This window comes from Sceloporus occidentalis, unplaced genomic scaffold (genome assembly GCF_023333645.1).
Source record: "Sceloporus occidentalis isolate IW3139 unplaced genomic scaffold, rSceOcc1.0.p SCAF_30, whole genome shotgun sequence".
Classification (NCBI taxonomy): domain Eukaryota; kingdom Metazoa; phylum Chordata; class Lepidosauria; order Squamata; family Phrynosomatidae; genus Sceloporus; species Sceloporus occidentalis.
This window is the reverse complement of record NW_028317010.1, coordinates 10,474,943-10,501,711: the sequence shown is the minus strand read 5'-3', so window position 1 is coordinate 10,501,711 and position 26,769 is coordinate 10,474,943. Positions and strand designations below refer to the sequence as shown.

At 39.2% G+C, this 26,769-nt stretch overlaps 1 protein-coding gene across 18 annotated transcripts in view; it reads left to right on the top strand.

Annotated features, from left to right (window-relative positions):
• Positions 1-23,598, top strand: part of LOC149299036 (janus kinase and microtubule-interacting protein 3-like) — a 28,759-nt gene extending 5,161 nt beyond the window's left edge. Inside the window, exons 3-21 of one of the 18 annotated variants that reach the window (XM_089486727.1) lie at positions 9,410-9,529; positions 9,971-10,117; positions 10,256-10,387; positions 10,807-10,842; positions 13,088-13,147; positions 14,370-14,495; position 14,625; positions 15,893-15,933; positions 16,265-16,348; positions 18,627-18,689; positions 19,153-19,251; positions 19,527-19,625; positions 19,732-19,791; positions 20,545-20,610; positions 21,662-21,730; positions 21,819-21,896; positions 22,122-22,325; positions 22,650-22,715; positions 23,548-23,598. In XM_089486727.1, the coding sequence (XP_089342853.1) occupies positions 9,410-9,529; positions 9,971-10,117; positions 10,256-10,387; positions 10,807-10,842; positions 13,088-13,147; positions 14,370-14,495; position 14,625; positions 15,893-15,933; positions 16,265-16,348; positions 18,627-18,689; positions 19,153-19,251; positions 19,527-19,625; positions 19,732-19,791; positions 20,545-20,610; positions 21,662-21,730; positions 21,819-21,896; positions 22,122-22,325; positions 22,650-22,715; positions 23,548-23,598 (1,602 nt within the window). Of the gene's footprint in view, positions 1-7,162; positions 7,379-9,409; positions 9,530-9,970; positions 10,118-10,255; positions 10,388-10,806; positions 10,843-13,087; positions 13,148-14,369; positions 14,496-14,624; positions 14,626-15,804; positions 15,934-16,264; positions 16,349-18,626; positions 18,690-19,152; positions 19,252-19,526; positions 19,626-19,731; positions 19,792-20,544; positions 20,643-21,636; positions 21,731-21,818; positions 21,897-22,121; positions 22,326-22,649; positions 22,716-23,547 lie in introns of all 18 variants that reach the window. The other 17 variants (XM_089486716.1, XM_089486715.1, XM_089486708.1 and 14 more) reach the window with 17 other exon arrangements.
• Positions 23,599-26,769: the final 3,171 nt, after the last annotated feature.

The window sequence follows — 26,769 nt, the reverse complement described above, 5'->3', positions numbered from 1 at the left end:
CATGTTTATTATTATTATTTTTATTATCTTTTATTTATATAGCGCAAACAGTTTACACAGCGCTTAATACAATACATATATTCAAGGGGTATGACAAGACGACAGACTAAGACAAACCGATACTTTAGATGGAGAGAGCCCGGCTCGCAAGCTTACAATCTTGAGGGAATGGGGTGACAAACATAAGGCTCATGGTTGGTTGCAGATTTGTGGTTGATTGATTCTGTTACACGTGGTCTAAGACCTAAGAAAGCTGACATAAAGTGTTGTTCTCTGCCAAACATGGACACGCTAGTAGATAAACATAAGGGAAATATTGGATTTGATCATCATGTGTAAATGTTTATTCCTATGAAAACTTATAGTGCCACAATAATGAGTGAAATAATATACTTTATGATACAAGTAATTCCATGACCAACTGTATTAACATAATTAAGTCTATTACCTGTTACTGTTTTCTTCCCAATTAAATCTGGTCGATACTAATGAAAAACAATAGTAGAATAAAACATTAATTATTGGTAATGAAGAGCTGTAATTTAAAAAACATATAATTGGCGATTGATATTGTGTATCTGTAAACGATATGTAAGACGCTGAGTTTGTGGCTCCTGGGGGACTGGAAATGGGTAACTACTGTCACCGGGCATTAAAGGATTGGAAAAACAGATGTACTTCCATGTCAGATCTGTTAACAAAGCTTATTCCGTTTTACATTTCTTTATCTGGTTATTAAAAGAGCAGATCCACCCACACAAGTATAATAGGAAAACTACTATAATATCATTGAATCATCTGGCCACCATCATTTAGTTTGTCATAAATTGTTTTGCAATCCATCAGATATGTTTTCATCCATTCTCATCCATGGTACCTCCATCTACTCTGATGAATATTTGATATACATAGTCATTGGGATGTATCCCTTTACTCTGTCCATGTCCTGCTCAGATATGACTTCATTTTATACTAATCCAGAAGAGGAATGGATGACTTGGATCAGAATGTCCTCGCATGCAAAGTTAAGTAAATTAATTATAGACAAAAAATACAGAAATCCATTTGGGGAAAAAAAAGAAGAACATACAGTATTTGTACAAATGGTTGTGTTTTTTTGTTTTATTTTCCAGCTCTCTGAGCAGAAGAAAGCTCTTAAAAAGAATATGCAAAGTAGACGGGTGAGACCTAATTCTCTATTATTGCCATTATTTGAAGAGATTGTTATTTTCTCAACTGGTGATATTTTATCATGGTACTTCTATTATTGCCACTATTGGAATTTTTAGTGAGGAACACCTCTATTGAGTTTCAATCATTTATTTATTTTCCTTCTCCTAGGAAGTGGTTTATGCTTTTTAACAATACCACTATTATGGGGTCTGTTCACTAAAAGGTTAAGTTTCACAAAGTCTCATGCAGTAACCAGTGAAGCAGCTCATATTCATTGATACCCATTCTGTAGTAAAGTTGAGTGCCTGCAACAGAGTTTTCTAAAGTTGCAGATGAGTTCATGGAAGTTGACTTCCAACTCGCATTCCCTTGATCATGACTTTCAAAATAAGACCCAACATAAATCAAATTGTTTAAATAAACAACAAAAACAGGGGTCCCTAAGGTCTTCACTTGAACCCTGTGCTTGTGGGCTTGGGAGGCTAATTATGTGCCATTAGGCAGGCAAGAGCCCTTATTAGAACCCACCCTCCGTATCCTATCTTACTAGGAACAGGATGTGTAGTGTAAGGGGGCATAAGTTGGCCCTATGTCACTCTAAGGTCATATAATGAGTCTCCATAAAGACGCCCGATCCTTTGCTCCGTGGAGTTTCTGGGGACCCCTGTTTCTTCCCTGTTTTTTAATGTATTTAAAGAGTTTGGGGGTTCAGTGCAAATTTCCCCTGCCTCAAACTCTATTTTCTAAATGTATGCTCATGATCTCCTGTTAAGAGGTACATGAATAATAGTTGTTATTATTTTAAAGATCACTGGTGACTTACATCACTATTTTATTTATTTCCCTAGTGATATCTGTTGATGATGTTTTGCTATAACACCAAATAGCTAACCTTGTGTGGCCAGGTCAAGAAGAAATAAACTGAAGTTTGGATCGTTTTCTTTTAACTTTATAAAATGTATAAAAATGTATCTTTTTAAATAAAAAAAGTGTTTGTGTGTGTTCTTGCTTCTTTTGGCTGTTACATGACCTTCACAGTCTAACATAAACTTACAATGCTGCAACGTCTGTATCCCATTATATTTTCTGGTTGTGGTCTGAGCGTTGTACGACAGGAGCTACAACTGAAATGCTACATCTTTTTCTTCTTCTACCGCTGCAACCAGCCTATAGCTTGCTATAAATCAGAAAGCAGGGTATACACACGCGACAAAGCACGGACACAAGCAAGAAAAGGGTGTGTCCATAATATCATTTCTGCACACCAAACCTGCAACCATATTCATGGCATGTAATCTTCACCCTTTTCCATATGAGGCTAAATGTTTAAATTACATGTGGCTTCTTTAAGAACATGCTATTATACAGTAGCTACTAAAGATGGAGGATAATATCTCCAAATCCTGGTACAAATCTACCATGAGGTTCATCTTCTCAACTGAATCTCCCAGTGCAAGAATGAAAACAGAAGATAAGAAGGTAGTCCTCGTTTATGCGCCAAGATTACCAATTACCTTGTCTTGTTTAGAAGTCTGTAGTTATGTCCAAGAAAAGAACAAACTGGTCAGTGTTATGTTGTTAATCAGGCACTTTTTAATTTGAGAATCCTGAGAATATTGTTTGCTACCTTACAAAAAATGCATGTTGTATTTAATTAAATAGCAAGGATTAGGGGCTAAAGCTTGCAATTTGCATGGCTCTCTGTGAGTTGCCCTTGTTTGCAGTAAAGCCATTCTGATCCTTGCCTTTAAATGCATCTGCCAACTTGTTTTAATTATTTTGGTTTGCATTGTGTTTTAAATTGAACATAATAAAGGGATTTGAACTCCTTCTCTGTATTTTTTTTTATTATTTGAACCCCTAAAATAAGATGGTTTAGCAGGTTGATATAACCAATTGCTTCAGATAAGGTGAATGAGAAAGCCTTTTGTGTGAGTGACTGCTGGCCTGAAAATAATTCAATAAACCTTCTGCAATGTACCTACTTACTTAGCTACCTACATTGCTGCACAATCATGTGTCTGCTATTAACGTTTTCCAGATTTCCTAGCTAGACAAAAAAGACAAACTACTACAAAAATTCCCTGAACTGCACTATAATAACAGATATTTTGGTGTTGTTTTGGTAATGAGATGTAACTAGTGGGAATTTCTTAAGGTTTATTTGGCAGGTTAATTTCATCTTAGTTTTCATTATAAATGTGTATGGTTTCAACCCTATGCTGTTTTCAGCATGTATTTGTGGGGCGTTTCATCAGCACTGTTGGTGCATTTCATAAGTGATGTTGTGTTTCGTTATCGATGTTGGGATGTTTCGTTAGCATTGTTGGGACGTTTTGTTAGCACTTGCAGTGTGTTTCATTAGCGCTTGCATGGCGTCTTATTTACACTTCCAGGGCGTCGTTTATGCTTTTAGCTGCATCTTGTCTAGTCTCTCACCTCCCTGGGCATTATATCGAGATCTGCTGCAGCTCTACTCCCTTCATGGCAGGAAGGGGGAGCTCATTAAGTGGAGGAAGGGGGCTACTTGAGGTGAAGGTATTCGGAGCTGCTTTACTCATTTCATGTGCGGGAGGTGCTCGTTTAGGGAAATCTATCCAGGGCTGCTCAGAAGCTCTACTGTGCAGGGAGGTAACGCAGCCTTTATTAATGAATCCTACATTCAGCATTGGTTAATTTCTTTGGCTCCTCTTCCACCTACGAAGGGTAGAACATTTGTTCATGTTTTACCCCACCCCAAATACTATTAGGTAGCAGACCTTTTGGTGCATTTGTCATTCTTTGAAGAACGCCCAAGAAGATGAAGGCTCAAATATTTTTTTCACTAAAATGGAGAGTTTGTAGAAGAAAAGTGCTTTCAACTCTCTGACTTCACCATATATTATGAATGTCCAACCCGAGTGAGCTTCTACTGCAGGAAGAGCTTGGCTGCCCCTCTATAATGCATAATTGCATCAGCAGAAAGTATCTTCAGACACTTAATAATGCATTATACAGTGAATAGTGAAGTGAGGTAGCTGAAACCACAACTCTCCTGAAAACTCTTTGAGTATAGCTTATGGTTTAAATATGTATGAATTTTATTTACATAAAATAAACAAATTTTTACATACATTTTACCACCATAGTTGGTAGGCATGATCATCAATTTCCAGCCATTTTGCAGTGATACCAAAAGACTCTGATATATGTGTTTGTGGTTTCAGCGCTATGAGCGGCTGTATCATATTGAGGATGGTACAAAATTATATTGAATACAATTCCCTAACTAAGGTACATCACTCGTATAGTGTGAATAAGTGTGTAGGACACAGACTCATCAGTGGTATAAACCAGCTTCAGTAGTATATTTAGCTACACCTTGGGCATTCTTTTCAGATACTATTTGAGTTTCATATAAATATTCTTCAGAGAGCCTTACATGGACAATGTAAAAATCAACGTTTTACCTGGGGGATATTTCACAGCAGTAGGTATAAAACTAAAATTGATCACCGAGATGTATTGGTACTCAATCACAATACAACAGGGTAAATGTTTTTTAACTTCAATCCCAGGGGTTTTTGGTACCTCAAAGCCCAGAGCAATTTTGCCATTTTTGGAGTATGACGGTTTAGCGATGATTCTCTTTTCCTGTGAATAGTTTACCCATGTAAACTATATATTGTTTTTTCAAGGAGAGATAGAGCTTTCGTTTGATACCATAGTTGGATGATTAGCTGAAAATTTAGAATGAGAAATTTAGTAAAAACTAGCGAAGATTAGAAAATTAAACTAATTTTTTTTTACATTTTCCCTCTGAATCCTCACAAAATTAGGTAAAGTGATGGAAAATCCCCTCCAAGCTTATCAATTCAGGTGTCCTGATTTCAGAAATACCTAATTTATATAGATTTTCCATACTTTCCCAGCACCAGGGAGCATAATATAAGGTGTACAATTTTGTATAATTTTTATACCTATGGCTTAACGGGTTTGGGGGTTGTGAACGGGGGCAGAAGGGTTATACTGGCTAGATGTTATGCTAGGGCAATGGGATGTAAGGTTTTTTAATAATTTTTTTATTATCTTTTTTTATATATTTTTTTTGATTTAAATTTTTTTACATTTTTTTTTATTTTTTATATATTATTTTTACACAGAAATAGTTAGAGGTCCTCCTAGGGACCTCCTGAACATGCCAGTGATGTCACAATGACATCACAGCTCACATTATAATTTTTTTTTGTATTATATATATTATTATTTTAATGATTTATTTAATATAATTTTTTAAATGAATTAACTTTTTTTTTTTTTCTGCTTTTCTCTTTCAGGACGGGAGGGGGAGTGAGAGAGATGGTTTCTCACTCCCCTCCCTGCGATCCCCCTGCACCGATCACACTGTGATCTCTATGCAGGTCCTCACAGACCTGCATAGAGATCGCAGCGTCTCTGTGCCTCATCGGAGGGCAGGATATCCCCGCAGGGCAGTGACGCAACCCGGAAGGGAATGCCCGATCGCCGTTTGCAACTGCACGATCGCGCGATCGGGCACTTTCAACCGTAACAGCTTACCGGCTTTCATGCCAGAAGCTGTTAAGGGAGATCGGGCAGCAGAAAGCCGGCGATGCCGGCTTCTGCTGCCAGGGGGGAGCTGCACGAAGGGCTGGACGTACCGGGACGTCCATAGGGGTTTCTTTGTGGGCGTTTTTTGGACGTCGCGGTACGTCTATAGGGGATTGAAGGGGTTAAAGGCCCAAACCCCCTAATTATCACAAGTCGTGTTTCAGCAGCAAATGAGCAATCAAAATGGAATAGTTTGGTTAACAGAACAATGGTTATGCCCTTATTTATTTGGACAAAAAATTGTAAGTTCCACCTAAAAGCAACTCTTATTTGTAAATGAGTATACGGCTAATCACGCTTGTGTCATTGTATAGAATCTCTTCGATCAGATCACTTGTCACATTCATATGTTTTATGCCTAATCTCTAAACTTCCAGGAGCTCAGTAGACAGATAAAGCAATGAGAAACCTTTATTAATCTCTCACACTGGCAGGTGAGTCAGGTCCATGAAGCTGCAGATAAATGGATATTGGGCAGCTAGTCCAGTAATGTTGATCCTGCTTTTCTGAAGAATACATTTTGAACTCGTTATTATAGCCTTTTTGATGCTGGAGGCCTGTCAGTTTATACACAGTACTATGCCCCATGCATCTTTATAATATCCATACAGGCACCTAAAGGATGAAATATATCATTGTTAAGCTATTGACTGCAATAAAAACAGTTCATCACGTTTCTGGTGGGTCAGCCCTTTGACTATCAAAGCACTTTTTATGTCTTAAGTGAACTACCGAATGAAACCATAATTGAAGCATTAAACACTTTTACTTTCCTATCATTTTTAATTTATTATTTAAGTTACTTAGATTTCTTTTTTTCCCAATGTTTCCATCTGTCTTTGCCGAAGGCATAGCAAGAGCATTTCATGCAAATGTTCTCTTGTTTTCCATGATCCATCAGTGGAGATTGCATTGAATTTCTGCTGTCATCATAAGCAGGCTGTTACAATTCTCTCTTATATCTGTTTCTATGCTCTTACTGTAATTTGAATTGTTTTTGTTTTTGATTTAAGCACATTAATCTAATATTTATTAGGTATATTTTCCCTATATTTACCAATACGAGCAACCAAATAGTTGATAGGACCCACTAAGGGAATCTTTACACATTTGTGTAGGACCCTGCAAGTGACACACTACCCCAAGAGAGACACAGTACCCCAAGAGACAGCAGATCTACTACCTTAGACCCAAGGGAAATTGAGGGATGTTGTTATTCCTTTAATCTGAAATGTAATTATTTATAATAGCATAAATTGGAGTAATTGGGACATGCTAAAACCACACTCCAGCCTCTAATACCTATAGGAAGTATGCTTACCACGACCAACGGTGATACTGATGCTACGTACGAGTGATATGTGTTTTGTTCTCATTGTAGATGGATGAAATAAAATTAAAAGACAGAGCAGTCTACGTGCTGGAGAAAGAGTTAGGGGTTCAAGCCGGGCATGCTCAGAGACTGCAACTTCAAAAAGAGGCTCTAGATGGGCAACTTATCCAGTTCAAAGAGTCTGATCGGCATCTGAGTAGCCCAAAGCGGGAACTTCCTTATGCAAGTGGTGCAGGAGAAGCTTCAGATCATTCTGGAAGCCCTGTAAGAATTTTAAAGTAGTCTTTGCTTGAAAACCTAAAATCACTTAAGAAAACACCTTTCGCAGAAATGTACAGCCCTAAATGTCTATCGAGTCAGAATGCTTGAAAAGTTTGCCATTATACCCAGGTTGACTTACTGTATATTTTTGAAATATGTTTCTTTTAAGTCCCAATTTAGACTTTTTTTATTTTGCATATTTATTCTTGCCAATGCTATTTGTGTGATACCAGTAAACATATTTTTAATCTGTAACGGCCAAAACATACAGTCTAAATTTGTGTTTTTTAACATTGTATATGTGCTCTTCACTGTGATTTGATATTATCTGCACCATAGATTCTGATAGAGTCCCAACTATAGCCCCCTAACTCCCTAGCCTGATTGTAGGGTTAAAATATATGATGAAACAAGTTTTACAGTTGTCACCCATACCATCTATGCAGTCATGGAGCCTGGAAGACTTCCCCATTGGGCATGGGGATGGAATGATGGTTAATTAAGTATACCACACACAGGGTGGGGGAAGACGAGGGACTGTTACATTGTGCCTCGTTAGGAGGTCCCGGGGACTGCCATTTATCTTCACACCCCCTGTGACTCTCCTACAGTTAAGTGCTCTCAAACATGTAATTCAGGAGTACCTGCTCTAATTAAAAACTATGGCTAAAATACCCAAATGTAGTCCAAATTACAAAATGTCATGAATTCTTGAATTAGTGTTATTTATTTTTAATTGCCTGGGAAATATGTAAATAAATGTGTCAGCAGGATGTTACAGGCAGCAGGATCCATATTTAGAAATATTGTGTGACTATCACAATAACGTGAAACATGAAAAAGACCTTTAAAGTATAATGACTTATACTATACAACACTTTCTGCATTCTGTTTCTTTATTGGCTTTCTAAAAATGGGGCTGTATCTATTACTCTACTGGGGTTTTCCTTATTTTTCGACCCTCATTGAGATTTAATTTGTAGTGACTGGATCTGTCATATTTTTTATTGGCAATAAAACAACCTGAGTCGCCTCTCCTGCACCAGATGCATAATAAAATTGGGAATATTTATTGTATTTAAATTCAGAGCACATTATTGATTTTGGTGGGTTGAGACGGATGTATATGTAAAATGAAGCAAAACCAGTTATAGTTGTAAACCAGTAATTTTATGGTATTTGTAGGGCACGATGTTATTGTAATAAGTCTATCGGGGTTAAGTACCAATGGGTGCTGTATCCTACTGGGGTTGGATACAGAGTAGCGAAGGTTTTATGCGATTATGTCATGCTAGTATAACATATTCCATTATAATACATAATTAATTCTTTGTCTTGTGGAGTGTATTTCACTCACTGGAATAAATAAACTCGACAGTATAACTCAGAGCATCCTAGTGAATTCAGATGATACAATGTTTCAGATTGTCACTGCTTTGGAATTATTTCCAGAGGAGATTTTCTGATGGACCACCTGAGGTTCCCCACCTGGGTTATTTAATGGACAAACTTCAGTTGAAAGAAACCATTGTCTTTCCAGGCACCCTTTGCCAAAGGACTGACTGATTATACAGCTAAAGTTTGATGAATACTGAGCAGAATCTATCAGCATCCATCAGATCTTGATGTCCATGGGGCATGATTAAATATGGTATCACCCACCACCTTAATAAGTCACTTTATATACAGTTTATGCCAGGGGTGTCCAACCTTCGGCCATCCAGCTGCTGCAGGACTACATCTCCCATAATGCTCTTTCAGCTAAGGGGCTGGCTGAGGAGTATGGGATATGTAGTCCTGCAGCAGCTGGAGGACCACAGGTAGGACACCCCTGGTTTATGCAATGTTCCTGTTGATGATTATGCTTTGACATCAGATAGACATTACCTATGTACTCTCGGGCATGTTCTATATTTGCTTTCAAGGTTCCCCCAATATAAGTGATTTTAATGGGATATTTAATGGTTACTCAAGGCCTCTGTGCTCTTTGCTTACCTTTAATGCACAGTTATTTGCAGTTGATCTTTGTTTCAGGAACAGCAGTTGGATGAAAAGGATGCACGTCGATTCCAACTAAAAATAGCTGAATTAAGTGCAATTATACGTAAACTAGAAGACCGCAATGCTTTATTATCTGAGGAAAGAAATGAACTGGTAAGTTATTGGAGAACACAATAAGAATTACATTAGATGGGTATGCACATATTTGAAACACTGGTGGACCAATGACCTATCTTGTATGGGAAAGTGTGAACCTAAATGCCCTGGAGTATACAACATTGCTCCGTAGTACTGGAAATAACTTGAAACTCGGGACTCTAACAACACGTAAGAGAATTCCCCAGTAGGTATCGATCAAAATATACTGTTGCCAGACTTTAAAACTACATTGTCAGTTGTTAGTATTAGCAGGTTTTCAGCTTTTCAAAGTAGACCATGTTTTCCTTACTTACTTGGTATAATTGATAAGCTTATCGTTTTACTGTCCACTGATTCTTCATTGCAGAATTTGGATGACCCGCAACAGTAACAACAGTATTCCATTTGAAATTAAAAGGCCAACCTATTGATACTCTACTGATTTTTCCATTCTAGCTGAAAAGGCTGAGAGAGGCAGAAAGCCAGTATAAACCTATTTTGGACAAGAATAAACGACTCAGTCGAAAAAATGAAGAGATGTCTCATTGTTTACGTAAAATGGAAAACAAACTAAAGTTTTTAACACATGAGAATATAGAAATGGTGAGTATGCATCTATGCATCTATTCGTTGTACATATTGTATTCTCAAATGGACCTCTGGTGTTACCAAAGGAGGACTCAGTACCACATGATGTCATATACTTGATTTACCTGTTTTAGATGTCTTCCTTTTATATAGAGGCAAAAAGTTGGCACAATCAGGAGACCGAGCTCCCTGAATGATCTAGACCAAAGTCGAGAAGAGAGAGAAATTGACTTCCTTAGACTTCAGATAAATGAACAACAAATTATCATTGATGAACTTTCTAAGGTGAGGAAAGACACAGATCACACTGGATAGGAAATTGATAAAGTTCAGATATATGGACTGATTAGAAAGATCATTGGTTGATTCCCTATTGCTTATTCCACCAATTAAAATGTGACCAATTTGATTTAGGATTGTCCTGCTTTACCTTGGTGACCCAAACTTCTCCCAGCTGCTGTTGATTGTTATAGATTGTTATAGAGAATTGTTACATAAATGATGAACTTAAAGTGTAGGACCAAGCATTAGCAAATGACATCTGGTTCTTGATGTTGATGAACTATTTCAGTATTGTGTGAGAAACATTTTAATCTAGAATTAGTGTAGATGGCATATAGCTACCAGAATTATATTCAGTAGTGTTGAAACATAGAATTAATGTTTGTGGATTGAGTAACCTAATTGTAAGTCATATTTCCTAGACTCTGGAAACAGCAGGCTACGTGAAGAGTGTAATAGTAAGTAATCATTCAGTGTAATCTTCTTAATTATTTTTAGGATTTACATGACATGAAACTAGTTCTTCTAGATTTACTCTCATACATTGAGGATCATACCAATGTCTTCATGAAGTCCTTATGAAGGAGATCACCCTATGTGCTATTAGCACAATTACCAGGACTATTTGTTATACTACGAGCTGATTTTGGAAAATTTGATATGTTTGTCTACAAAAACCTCCCTCTGCTGTTTTGTAATGAGTCTAAAAGGAATTAAATGTAATTGTCTCAGAAATGCTTTGGGAGGGGACATCCATTTTTTAACATTTTGTTAGGTATCAGTATAACAAAGCATAGACGGTCTCTATTAAGCCCCTGCACCCAGTTCCAGCTGTTGTTAGGTATCTTTCCATCCTTCCTGCTTTTCCTTTAGAGTCTTACCTCTATTTCTAGAGCCCCAAGCAAGCTTTGTCTCCAGAGAGCTGATGATGCTTGTAGGGCTGCAACTAACGATTATTTTAATAATCGATTAGTTGGCCGATTATTTTTTCGATTAATCGATTAATCGGATAAAAAAAAACAATATGCAAATTTTTAGTTTATTTAAAATAATTTAATGAACTGGATGTTAAAAAACAACTTAAAATTTACATTAACATTCTTATTTTGTTATGATGTAATAAAAAAACAATATTTTCAAAGTACAAAAACCCAAACACAATATTTATGAAACAAAATAACCCCAAACATTCTGAAAAGAGGTGGACTATTACTGTTCAAGAAACTTTGCCCCAGCCCTGGCACTGTGCACCCAGAACTTTGCACCCAGCACTTTGCACCCAGCACTTTGCACCCAGCACTTTGCACCCAGCACTTTGCCCCACCCCTGGCACTTTGCACCCGGCACTTTGCACCCAGCCCTGGCACTTTGCACCCGGCACTTTGCCCCAGCCCTGGCACTTTGCACCCAGAACTTTGCACCCAGCCCTGGCACTTTGCACCCAGCCCTGGCACTTTGCACCCGGCACTTTGCACCCAGCACTTTGCACCCAGCACTCAGCACTTTGCACCCAGCCCTGGCACTTTGCACCCAGCACTTTGCCCCACCCCTGGCACTTTGCACCCGGCCCTGGCACTTTGCACCCGGCCCTGGCACTTTGCACCCAGCACTTTGCACCCAGCCCTGGCACTTTGCACCCGGCACTTTGCCCCACCCCTGGCAGTTTGCACCCGGCACTTTGCACCCAGCCCTGGCACTTTGCACCCAGCACTTTGCACCCAGCCCTGGCACTTTGCACCCAGAACTTTGCACCCAGCCCTGGCACTTTGCACCCAGCCCTGGCACTTTGCACCCAGCCCTGGCACTTTGCACCCAGCCCTGCCCCCACACTCACACCCTGCACCCACACTCACACCCTGCACCCACCCTGCCCTGCACCCACACTCACACCCTGCCCTGCATCCACACCCCCACTCTGCCCTGCACCCAGTCTCCCACTCTGCCCTGCACCCCCACCCCCACCCTGCCCTGCACGCAGTCTCCTGCCCTGCCCCCACACTCACACCCTGAACTGCATCCCCACCCCCACTCTGCCCTGCACTCAGTCTCCTACCCTGGCCTGCCCCCCCACCCCCACTCTGCCCTGCATCCCCTGAAACCCCACCCCCATCCCCGCGAATCGCTCTGTGCGAACGGAGCCACTCGCACAGAGCGATTCGCACAGACATGAAGAATACTTACCTCCGGAACGCGTCACATCCGTCACGGAACTAAAAGAAGGCGGAGAGTGCAGTAGCGGAAGCGGGGAACGCTCGCGGAGGTAAGTAAAAGGAGCCAACAACGAATCGATCACTCGATTAATCGATAACGGAAATCGTCGACAACGATTTCCGTTATCGATTATTATCGATTTTATCGATTCGTTGTTTCAGCCCTAGATGCTTGCCACACAAACTCAACGACCTATGCAACTAAATCTATGGCCGCTATGTGAGGGCCGGTACTGGTTATAGCCAACATGTAGAGAAAGAAAAGCGTTGTAAGAATAGGCCATACATTAGAAGATTCAAGTATTTATATAAATGATATAGAATTTTCAGATGACGGTCTGGAACATCTTAACTTTATGTTCAAAAAACCTAAACAATATTCCGTTTTGTACCCTAATAAAACATCCCTTTATGCACTCTTGGATTTTAAGTGTAAAACACTTTCCCGAAAATGACATTTAATATGCATTTAACCTTTTTTTTCCTTCTGAAGGACCGAGAAAAGCTTTTAAGGTTTAGGAAGCAAAGGAAAAAAATGACAAAACTCCCAAAGGTAAAATATTTTGGATTATCTAATTGCTTGCACTTTATGTTCAGAACAAATGATTGTGATTTAGGGACAAATCTAGCCTTTCCAGAGTTTAAATCACCAGCTGCAGATGCAGCAGTGTGCTGCAATATCCATTTTTTTTTTTGCAAGCTTTCCAACAGTCACTTTACAAAAACGTACTTACTTATATGAAGAGTAATATGCTTTCTTTTAAGATTTCATTTTCTTATGGAACGTGTATTTTCGAGTGGTCCAATAAGACTGAAGAAATATTTTATAACTTAAAGCTTAAGTTATATGTGCTCCACCCATCACTCAGCCTTAATATCCCCCCCATTACTACACCTTATTAGAACAAGGGCAAGCCTAGTGTTAGTGACCCACTCACTCTACCACTGTACACTTACATAAACATTATTTATCCTGCTCCCCCTCCCACCATACACTGACCCACAAAGTCATGATAACATCATGCACTGACACACGCACACATGCTAACTCCAAATACTAACACACATACACTCATGCTAACATGCACTTAACACCATAATGTAATAGACACACACATGCTAAATTAAGCGCAACAAAAATACCAGGGCCCCTTCGAGGTGTACATTTGGGACCCCCAAGCTCCTCTTACACACACACACACACACACACACAGTAATATACTAAGATACTTACACACACATACAGTGACACATTTTCACACACACAGTATTATACATACCCACAGTAACATACTTATGCACACTGACCATACTAGACTATGCTATAGACACATATACTAACATACACACACATACAATAACATATTTACACACACTGACATACTTGCACACATGTACTAACATACACGCACATACAGCAACATACTTACATACACTAACATATTCACTTAAACTTACACACACATCCTACCTTTGTAAGCTCAGGAGGTGGTAGGCCGATGCCAACTCTTCTGCTCACTCAGGGTTCTCACACACTATGTCTGAGTGCCGGCAAATTATGTCATCGGGGGGGGTGTTGGAGTTAGTGGAGCTGGGGCCCGGGGGCCTCCTTTGGACAGGTGGCTAAGCAGGGAGTTCTGGCCTCCCTGCTCTCTCAGGCCTGATGGTGACTCTGTTTGTATGTATGTACTATATATATATGCCATTAGGAAACATTCAGTACCTGAATCCTGCAAGAAAAATGTATTAATTTGCATATATTTACTTATCACCAGCCTGTGGTGGAGACATTCTTTGGTTATGATGAAGAAGCTTCATTAGACTCCGACGGTTCTTCAATCTCTTATCAAACTGATAGAACAGATCGCACACCTTGTACTCCTGATGAGGATGTGGAGGAGGTACAGTACTGACCCCAAATAATGCGGCACCTTTAACACCCCACTGACTCTCAGAGGTTAAAATAAAAAAGATATTCCAGTTTATCATGTAAAACAATTTTTGAAATGAAATACATTTTATAATAACAGGGTTAAATTTAGATTCTTGGTCTACTAAACATTTGTTTTGTTGGAGACAATGTTGAGATGGATATAATAACAGGAGATTAATTCAACTCATCAGAATGCTCACTATTGTTGTTATTCTTTACTATTTTTTCCCATTGCATTTTGTGCCTTTGAGTAAAACTGGATGGTAACATTCAACTTTGTGGGATATCATTTTCTGTACCTCATTTTTTTTCCCTGACATTGAGGTTTGGAGTGAGGTGTATAGATACTACCAAAAAATTTAATATTCGGACAACAAAACACTTGTCATCAAGGGTCAAGTTTATATATATATATATATATATATATACACTGATCAACCATAACATTATGACCACCGACAGGTGAAGTGAATGACACTGATAATCTTGCTATCATGGCACCTGTCAGTGGGGGGATATATTAGGCAGCAAGTGAACATTCCGTCTTCAAAGTTGATGCGTTAGAAGCCGGAAAAATGTGTCAGAGCATCTCCAAAACTGCAGCTCTTGTGGGGTGTTCCCAGTGTGCAGTGGTCAGTACCTATCAAAAGTGGTCCAAGGAAAAGCGGTGAACTGGCGGCAGGGTCATGGGCAGCTAAGGCTCATTGATGCACGTAGGGGGCAAAGTTCTGGTCAAATCCAACAGACGAGCTACTGTAGCCCAAATTACTGAAAAAGTTAATGGTGGTTCTGATAGAAAGGTGTCAGAACACACAGTGTTTGTTGCGTATGCAGCTGCGTAGCCGCAGATCAGTAAGAGTGCCCTTGTTGACCCCTGTCCACCAACAATAGGCACGTGAGCATAAGAACTGGACCATGGAGCAATGGAAGAAGGTGGCCTAGTCTGATGAATCACATTTTCTTTTACATCATGTGGATGGATGAGTGCGTCGCTTTCCTGGTGATCACATGAGGCCCCACCTCGCAACATACAGGACTTAAAGGATCTGCTGCTAACGTCTTGGTGCCAGATACCACAGCACACCTTCAGAGGTCTAGTGGAGTTCATGCTTCGATGGGTCAGGGCTGTTTTGGCGGCAAAAGGGAGACCTACACAATATTAGGCAGGTGCTCATAATGTTATGGCTGATCAGTGTGTATCACCATTATCACATCTTAGCAAAAACTAAGTCTGAAGCCACATACTTGTTTTCAATACTTCTGTCTGGGTGTGGCAGGGTATGGCTAAAGAAGAAACAGAGCTCAGATTTCGTCAATTGACCATGGAATATCAAGCTCTACAACGTGCATATGCACTTCTACAAGAACAAGTTGGAGGAACGTTAGATGCTGAACGGGAAGTCAAGGTGTGGATTTATTAAATATTCTCCCCACTTGTTTTCTTGCTAATAATCCTCTGAAGATCACCTTCCACCCTTTGTTGTACCTCTAATGTTGCTATTTTATCACATGGGCAACATTTGTTGGTTAGTGGACTTAAGTGGAATTAAGTATAGTAATCATTTCAGAAAAACATAAGATATCAACCCACATTTTCACTGCTTTGACCTAATTCTCTGACTAACCAGGTTGTAAGGCATTTTATTTTACAAAAGAACAAGGTCTGAGACATGAACACTTACAATGAGTTCAGTTTTTCCTGGCATATTGAAAACTTTTTTCTGTGATGCATACCAGACACGGGAACAGCTGCAAGCAGATATATATAGATATCAAACAAGAATAGAGGATCTGGAAAAGGCAATGTCAGAACAAGGCCAGGTAAGAAATTTCTCCTCTTCCTGTCTCTGAATTGGGGCTATGCTGTGAAATTTAGGAATGTGTCATTTTTGTTTGTACATGTGCTTTGCGTAAGTCTTAGATGGGTGACTAATAAGTTATAACTAGAAGAAAAATAAGATGTGGGCCAATGTTGCTACCCAGACGAAACACTTTGAAAACCTTATATAAAAAGAGCATTATAATTAAATAAATGATTTTGGAAAATTTTGATCTATGGGTTACACCATATGTTATATCAGAATAAGGTAGGTTTTTAATTCAAATACATGAAATGCAAGCTCCGTCCATGTCATTGCTAAATTGTAGCCAAATGTCGGGGCAACGGTCTCTTCCAGGTTGCTCAGGCATAAAATGTGGAGCGCCCCATTCCAACAACGAAACTAAATAGTAACCAAGGGCTGGCACTCCTTCAAAGATGAGATGAACAGATGATGTATCATTAAAGCTTATAGTTGATCTTTTATTTGGGTTTGTAAGAAATTGTATATCAAACACAAAATAACAAACATACCGATAGAACATTGTGAAAAAAGGCTTTTTAATGCAGAAAAGATGCGAACCAAGCAGGGGGCGGTTGAGGTTGGGCCGAGGGCAGTACGAAAGGTAAATACTAGGGCTGCAACTAACGATTATTTTAATAATCGATTAGTTGGCCGATTATTTTTTCGATTAATCGATTAATCGGATAAAAAAAAACAATATGCAAATTTTTCGTTTATTTAAAATAATTTAATGAACTGGATGTTAAAAAACAACTTAAAATTTACATTAACATTCTTATTTTGTTATGATGTAATAAAAAACCAATATTTTCAAAGTACAAGAACCCAAACACAATATTTATGAAACAAAATAACCCCAAACATTCTGAAAAGAGGTGGACTATTACTGTTCAAGAAACTTTGCCCCAGCCCTGGCACTTGGACCCAGCACTTTGCACCCAGCACTTTGCACCCAGCACTTTGCACCCAGCACTTTGCACCCAGCACTTTGAACCCAGCCCTGGCACTTTGCACCCAGCACTTTGCCCTGGCACTTTGCACCCAGCACTTTGCACCCAGCACTTTGCACCCAGCACTCAGCACTTTGCCCCAGCCCTGGCACTTTGCACCCAGCACTTTGCACCCAGCCCTGGCACTTTGCACCCAGCACTCAGCACTTTGCCCCAGCCCTGGCACTTTGCACCCAGCGCTTTGCACCCAGAACTTTGCACCCAGCCCTTTGCACCCGGCACTTTGCCCCAGCCCTGGCACTTTGCACCCAGCACTTTGCACCCAGCCCTGGCACTTTGCACCCAGCACTTTGCACTGTGCCCCTGCACCCAGTCTCCAACTCTGCCCTGCACCCAGCCCTTCCCCCACACTCACACCCTGCACCCACTCTGCCCTGCACCCACACTCACACCCTGCCCTGCATCCAGCCCTGCCCCCACACTCACACCCTGCCCCCACACTCACACCCTGCACCCACTCTGCCCTGCACCCACACTCACACCATGCCCTGCATCCAGCCCTGCCCCCACACTCACACCCTGCCCCCACACTCACACCCTGCACCCACTCTGCCCTGCACCCACACTCACACCCTGCCCTGCATCCCCACCCCCACTCTGCCCTGCACCCAGTCTCCCACTCTGCCCTGCACCCACACTCACACCCTGCATCCCCACCCCCACTCTTCCCTGCACCCAGTCTCCTGCCCTGCCCCCACACTCACACCCTGCCCTGCATCCCCACCCCCACTCTGCCCTGCACTCAGTCTCCTACCCTGGCCTGCCCCCCCACCCCCACTCTGCCCTGCGAACCGCTCTGTGCGAATGGAGCCACTCTGCCCTGCGAACCGCTCTGTGCGAATGGAGCCACTCGCACAGAGCGATTCGCACAGACATGAAGAATACTTACCTCCGGAACGCGTCACATCCGTCACGCAACTAAAAGAAGGCGGAGACTGCAGAGCATGTAGCAGAAGCGGGGAACGCTCGCGGAGGTAAGTAAAAGGAGCCGAGTGCTCCAACAACGAATCGATCACTCGATTAATCGATAACGGAAATCGTCGACAACGATTTCCGTTATCGATTATTATCGATTTTATCGATTCGTTGTTTCAGCCCTAGTAAATACATCGTTGTTTAGAGTGAGTAATTAAGATTTCTGTTCCAAAATACAGTTTTGTCCAGCTACAAGCATGACATTTAAAAGAAGCCTAAATCACATTTTTGGTGCTGGCAATTATTTTTCCCAAATCACCTTTTTTAAAGGACATGAAATGGATTGAAGAAAAACAGGCCCTATACAAACGAAATCAGGAACTCTTAGAAAAGGTAAGCGGACCATCCATATGGTTTGTAACAAGAAGCATGATATGATCAGAATGCTAAGAATATAAACATTAGCCGATCTGCCATTTTCTTCCTTTCTTTGAAGTTTAAGTAACATATATCAACAAAGAAACTTTTTTTTTTGGTAACAACCCATCAGTGTTTGTTTTTATGTCACATGGCAATTACGTGTTCCAGGCAAAAAATGATTTATGATACACACACTTACACACACACATGGTCTAATACGCTCATATTAACATACACATTCACTATAATACACTCACTCACTATAACACACAGTCATACTTCACAGCCGTACCTGAAGCTGTTTACATGCTGAGCAAACAACCTCACTATTTTTGTATTTTTATTCTTCTTTCACCTCTTTCCACCTTTTTCCCTTTCCTCTTTTTTTTTTAAAGTTACTTAATATAATTACTAGTCTAGCTTCCGCCCTTTACAGATCAAGCAGATGGAAGTAGATGAAGCAAAGCTCCGACATGATATTCAAGATGTTAAAGACCAGAATGAGCTCCTGGAGTTCAGGATCCTAGAGCTAGAAGTAGGTCTCACCTGGAAACCTTCTGATTTTGCATAGTGTTATCTTTCCATTGTGTGCACTGCCTCCTCATATAGCGATCCTGGATATACAGGTAGCTCTATTTGTGGTCTAACTACAAATCCCATAATCCATGATTATCTGAGAATTGTTGAGGATGTACTTTGTGGAAGAATACACAGCGGCTGATTAGCTACTGTACCTCTTCTCCCCTGTTTGCCTTTACATGTTCTACTTCCGATTTCCACATATTCAGTGATGTCTCTTTCTGTTTTTAGGAGCGAGAGAGAAGATCACCAGCCATCAATTTCCACCACATTCCATTTATAGAAGGAAAGAGTCCACTGCAAGTATATTGTGAAGCTGAAGGTGTCACAGTGAGTATGCATCTCTTTGTGGTTGACTTTTGCAATTAACACAATAATCTTAATGTTTACAGTACCTTCACGTCATGTAAAACTAACTTTATACTTTCCTGTCTAGGACATCATTGTTTCTGAGTTGATGAAAAAACTTGACATCCTAGGGGATAACGCCGTAAGTGTATGTTCCTTTTCTAAATTGTGCATGTTTTGTTGTTTAATTTATCTCCCTGGCATCTCCAAATGTGCCCCATGCACAGATTTAAGGGGCAGATTGGCCACGGTTTATTACAGTTCAGATTTCTGACATATTACAATCTGCCTCTGTCGTCCTCGTCTCCAAATACATCATTATGCTCCCGTACTGACCTTCTGTTCAGACTAGTATTGCTTTATGATTCACAAAAGTGTTTTCCATCTGGCTCTTTTTAATTGAGAATTTGTAATTTGGCTTGTTAATCCACATATTTTTAGTTCCGAAATGAAATGTATATGTGTTTATTGACTTGTTGGGCATCATTAACTGTTTGCGCTACATAAATGTGATACGCAAAGAGTATTATACCAGTTTTTCTTATTCTTTTTCATATTTTATCATATTAATTTAATATACACGTTTCACACAATTATCAACGAGCTGTAAATAAATAGAAAATCTTTATTTTAAATATGTTATTCTTTAAAAATTGCAATTTATAAAAGATTACTAGAATTATTTTTTTCCTTGTTTTTCTGATAGATATACAAAGTTGTTTTATCATACAAAGATATTTAGTTAAACCAAAAATTAAGATTTAGCTAAATGATATAAAAAACGTGGATAGAGGTTTTTTTTATTGCTTTCTCATCTGCTTTGTACTTTATTTTTTCATAAAGCGCACTACATATTGGTAGGAATAGCGTACTAACCGTTGGTATGTACCTTTTGTCGCAGAACTTGACAAATGAAGAACAAGTTGTTGTTATACAAGCAAGAACAGTCCTAAATTTGGCTGAAAAGGTAAAAGAGTATGCTTTATGCGTAAATATTAGGTGAATGGTACATAAAGGCCAGTTTTGCCATTGTGTACACTGCGCTGTATGAAACTACTATTTTTAAGGTTTTAAAACATATGTTAAGCTTTATTGCTTTCTTACCCCCTTTCTTGTCCCTGCAAATTTGGTGTGAAAAAATCGAGAGATTAATACAGAGAGGGAATTTAAACAATTTATGTGATAGTCATAAGACTATTCTTAATATATATATGTGAGGGCAACCAAATTGGAGCCCAAAAGCCCAGAGTCCAGGGAGTATATATATATATAGTCCAAAACCCTCAAGGTCCAGGCAATGACAAATGCTCCTTGTGCATAAGAGTCCAAGGCATGCATCCCACTAGGGGTATTTCCAGTATAATGTTGTTACTGACAGATGCCAAGGTGGAGATGCTGCCTGTGACACAAATTGTCATTTGACAGGTGTCACCAGCCAGAAGAAAAATGAGTAGACTAGATCGGGTAAATTGTTCCTATTTTATGTAAAATTTCTGGCTTTCTATGTATAAAAAGTTACTTCTAAGTGTCCTAAAATAGGAGAACATGAGTATTATATGAGAGACAGAACATTAACTACAGGGGGCTGACTCATGCAAAACTTAACCAAGAAATGAATTTTTGTGCTGCTTGGCTGTTGTCTGCTGAGCTTTGCTCTGGAAACATGTTCTCCGGTACCTACAAACAGTGTGTTTTTTGGGATCTTCATAAATAGAAGTGGATGAATCAGTTTATTCTCTTGTGTAGTTGTACTGGGTTGCTGGAGAACGGACATTAAGAAGCCGCTCAATGGACATCAACAAACGTCATTAGCAAATGCAATCAAGATCATTAGATACATGTAATTTCCAGGTTGAGTAAAGCATAGCAGCAGAGTTATCTCTGTTCCTTTTATCAAATATATTATATACATATTTTGAATGATAACATTTCATGTTTGATTAAGTAAAGTTAATAACGCTATTATTTATAATGCAATAATTTATAAATATAGTTTTTTCTCATTTACATTATTTCAGTGGCTCCAGCAAATAGAGGTGACAGAATCTGCCCTGCAGCAAAAGATGGTTGACATTGAAAATGAGAAAGTAAGAATAAGACATTCAATCCGATGTATAGAGGTCAAAGTGAGAACTCCCACAATGAAAATGATGTTTAAACTTCTTTGTTTCAAAGGATTTGTTCACTAGGCAGAAAGGGTATTTAGACGAAGAGTTGGACTTCCGGAAGAAATCCTTGGATCAGGCTCATAAGGTAAAACCTTAAATTATGTCTTTTTTGTTTTTTTTTAGTTTTTAATGAAACACAAGCTTGTAATTGTTAATTTTTGGAGAGCATCCAGATCGGGAGGAACGAGTAACTCGTCTTTTAGGATGCTGGAGGATCATCATTTGTAGATGCCTGTGATCTACCTCTCTAGACTTTAAATTGAATTATATTAAAAATAAATTGATATATTCAATTTTTCCTTCTATCAAGCATATCTTGGAACTGGAGGCTATGTTATATGACATCCTGCAGCAAGAGGCTGGAGCCAAGATGTCTCAAATACTTTCAGAAGAAGAAAGAGACAAGTTAAAGTGTGCAGTAGAACAGTGGAAAAGACAGGTAATGAGTGAGCTGCGGGAAAGAGATGCCCAGATCTTACGGGAGAGAATGGAGCTGATTCAACATGCACAACAGGTAACTACTGACTATGGAAAGACCTTCAGGAATTACAGGAAAATATAAACGTTCAACAAAATATCCCCTGAATTTAGGATGAAAGCTATGTTAAATTCACATGAATTGTAGTCCACTAACTAATTTTATGATCCATCTTATGCATGTGAAGGTCTTTGGAGTTGTTGATGAATTGAAATTCTTAGCTCTTGTGCAGACTCCCAAAACACAATAGTTTTGCAAATTTGTAAATTATAAAAGGATTATTGACTGTTCATGCCATTTTCCCCTTTCTCTCTTAATATTCACTTTATGTTAAGACTTATTTTGTATTTTGTTTTGCAGAGGATAAAAGAGTTAGAAGAAAGAATAGAATTTCAAAAGAGACAGATTAAAGAGCTAGAAGAGAAGGTAACACATGTTTTTGTCATGTTCTGCTTGTATATGTGTACAGAGAGTTTGATGATCGCAGGCAAAATATCATTTTGGGAAATAAACTGCCAGTAGTTTTTACATCAAAGTCATAAAATATGGGAAAAAATAATAAAATAGAAAATATTAACTTGAAAAAAGGTGAATGAAAAAAGAAGTTACAATTAAGTATCTTCTACTCAGTGACATAGTCTTACCTAGGCCAACTAGCCCTAGGATGGCAAGTCTAGAGGGTGGCTGCCTGTCTGCCGCTTAACAGTGAGCCAAAGATCACTGATCTCCTCAACCAGCCCATAACATTATAGAGGGCTGTGCCACGGTATCATAGTTCTCCATAGTTTCCTTCCATGGATCCTCAAGAGGTAGAGCGTGGGTCTACGGCATCATAATCATGGTGCTCAACATTCAAAATAGCGTTGTGAAGGTTCAGCTGATGGTGCTGAAGGTAAATACGTCAATGCTGGTACTTTTTGATCAGGTTAAACAGACGTGTGTCAGTAGGCACCTGTGCCATGTGGCAGATGGAGAGATTAGGGGATCTGCTTTGGGGCCACAGCGTTGTGGATGGGAAGGAGAGAAGGGTGTCTGTGTTATTGTTGGCAGCGCATCTTCATTGTCCCTGGGCAGCCATGAGATGTGAAGCATCAGGTTGCCATATCCCTATTCCGTGATGTATTGTGCAGTCTCAGGGAAGTACTAATTTTTAGTGCTTTCATTTTTTTTTAAATTGTTACCTTCTGAATGGAAGTGTGAAGCAGTACAAGTTTTAATAATGTTTTCGTCTTTTTTTTTTTTCTCCCTTCATTTTTAGTTTCTATTTTTGTTTTTATTTTTCTCGTTAGCTTTTATACTTTGGTCATAGATCATCTGCACAGTATCCAGGGTAAGTTTTTTGTAATTGGAGTAACTTTGTACAACTGAGTTATGCGTTTTATTCCTTTATCTCTTTATCATATACATCATTATTCAGCTTTTCCATGTATTCTCCCATTTACCATTTATTAATTGTGACAAAGTGGGTCTAGAAGTACCTGTAAACAGAAAGTGTGATTTCTAATTGACAGCTAACATGCCAGGGTAGGCTACTCGGAGCTCCCACGCACACATTTCTGGGGGTGGATAGCTTAAGGAAGGGGTGGAACTAGTTACATGTGGCAATGGAGCTAGTTGCGCATAGGGTGGTACTAGCGCCAGACAGCATTTAGTGCGGGCAGTGGAGGAAACTGACTTGAAGACCCAGGAAAGCATAGTTTTACCTGGAGACTCTGGGTCAAACCGGAAAAGTTCCCAGTTATGAATAAAAAAAAGGTTTATATACTTCCATAACACAATTACTTAACTGAGGCTGTCCTGCTTACAGGGTAATACCGTCATCACCCAAGGCCCCAAGCTTTTTATAGGAGTCCACCCAACAAATAGTCTCTATTAATAAGTACTCCTGACTTAAATCATCTGTGTCACAGCTGTCAGCGTAGAAAACGTGAGAAAAACCAGTATAGGGAATAGGATAGTGAATGGTAGGAATAATCAACCTTATTGACTTTCCTTGTGTATCTGGAACCACAGCTGCAACCCTTAAGCAACACTCTCCGGGTGTTGAAGTAATACAGCAAAAAGTCCACTAGGGGGCGCTCGTGTGTTCCATTCAATGAAAAATAAAACAGAGAAAAAAAAAAAAAAAAAAAAATATAGTGTAGGAGTAAAACAGTGTGTAATGCCCTGCGTATCGCAGATTTCCCACTCACAGTGTGTTGATGGGGTTCAGTGCGTCGTAGAGATGGCCTTGAGGTCCATATACAGGGATATATACCGAGGAAACAAACCAGAAAAGAATCCAATAGTGTATTATGTATATAGCGCTAAATACGCAACAAGTGGAGATATACTTACACTTAAATAAGTGTCAAGATGCCCGTAATTTCTGGCGATGATCTGGTCACATCCGTGTATTCTTCTGGTTTGAGGGGTCCAATAGTTGGATACCAATGTGTGTGTGGTGTATAGAAACCGCCACTATCCACATAGAAGGTATGTAAAGAGAAATATTTATTCTTAATTAGCAGCCTGAGATGAGATGGATCCAGCTGGCTGCTAATTAAGAATAAATATTTCTCTTTACATACCTTCTATGTGGATAGTGGCGGTTTCTATACACCACACACACATTGGTATCCAACTATTGGACCCCTCAAACCAGAAGAATACACGGATGTGACCAGATCATCGCCAGAAATTACGGGCATCTTGACACTTATTTAAGTGTAAGTATATCTCCACTTGTTGCGTATTTAGCGCTATATACATAATACACTATTGGATTCTTTTCTGGTTTGTTTCCTCGGTATATATCCCTGTATATGGACCTCAAGGCCATCTCTACGACGCACTGAACCCCATCAACACACTGTGAGTGGGAAATCTGCGATACGCAGGGCATTACACACTGTTTTACTCCTACACTATATTTTTATTTTTTTTTTTTCTCTGTTTTATTTTTCATTGAATGGAACACACGAGCGCCCCCTAGTGGACTTTTCACAGCTGTCAGCATCAGAAAATTCATTTATGCAAACTAGTTGTAGCTTGTGCTGTTTGTTTTTCAATCAATGTAATTATTTTGGGAGTTTTTTTCATTAACATCAATGCTTATGGAAATATATTTATTGTGTTCGCACTAGGGTTTAAGAACTAAAATATCTGGGCCCATCATTTCCCAAGAGATGACCTTGATTAACGTAACCTAATAAATTTTATATATAGGTTGACATATTTCTTTAAAACATTATGTACATCATGTCACACTTATCTCATACCTTTCATTGTTTGATGGAACTCTAGGCATTTGTGTAAACTACCTATATATATTGTTCTTTAACATATTATTGTTTTAGCCTGTATAGGACTTTGAAGCCACATCTGCAGAGGACTAACTATATGGTAATTCAAATGGACATGTATTATGACAAAAAGGCCAAAAACCCTATATTTTTATTGACTTTATTGACCACTTGAGGTGCTCTGCTGGAATTTGCAGCAATTTGTGTGTACTACAGATGTTAAGAATAACTCATATTTAAGAGCTTTTCATAGTAAAGAAAAGAGACTTTCTACTAATTCAGAACAAATGGATTTATTTTGGTTTCCTGCTAAGCAGGTAGTCAACTGCTTCTATAAAGAAGTTCACCTTTATCACATGCTTGTGTACAACATTAATCATCATCCCCATGCACAGATGAAAATCGAAGAAAATATTAATGATAACTTTGGGGGGAAAAGCCTAAAAGCCCCAACCGACTGGGCTACAGAGCCCCCGTTAATGCTCATCAGAGGGTAATCATTTTATCATTTGATTTTTTCCCCCCTGGATTCTGCGAAGCTACAGCTTTTAGCAGTGTTTAAATGGAATTCATTCATACGTATTAAAGCTGCTTAATTGACACAAGACGACAAACCAAAAATTACAAGGTGGAATATGATGTCAAAAAATGAAATATGAAATGCGACAGGAGAAAGCACAAGCAACGAAAGAGAACACTTTATAAAATCAGAAGAATTTAAAATCTATTCTGCTAATATGAAGATGTCAAAGGAAGCACATGCTGAAATAGTAACCAAAATGTAAAAGAATGAGGAGGACAATGCGCCAAATCTCTGTGTTATAAAGTAAACGGACCAATTCTTCCTTAACAATGCACCCTGTCTGATTAGTAGATGAAAAGATCTCAGAAACCTTTATTTTTTTCATGTTTCGGTATACACACTTCAGTATGCAAGGTAAGTTATGTTATTTTTTATGTGTTTTAGACTCATTCAATAGATCATTCAATAGTCAATATTTTTTTCTAAAATAATTTATCATCACATGCTATAGGTTTATTATAATTGATAAAAAAGAATAATTCATTTAAAAAGTGTACATTCATAACGTCCCTTTAAGTGCGCATTCTCAGCCACAACAGCTTATGCATGTTTATGATCCATCAGGGCCGTGGGTCCTCAGGTACCCTGTGCAAAGTCTACAAGAATGCCAAAA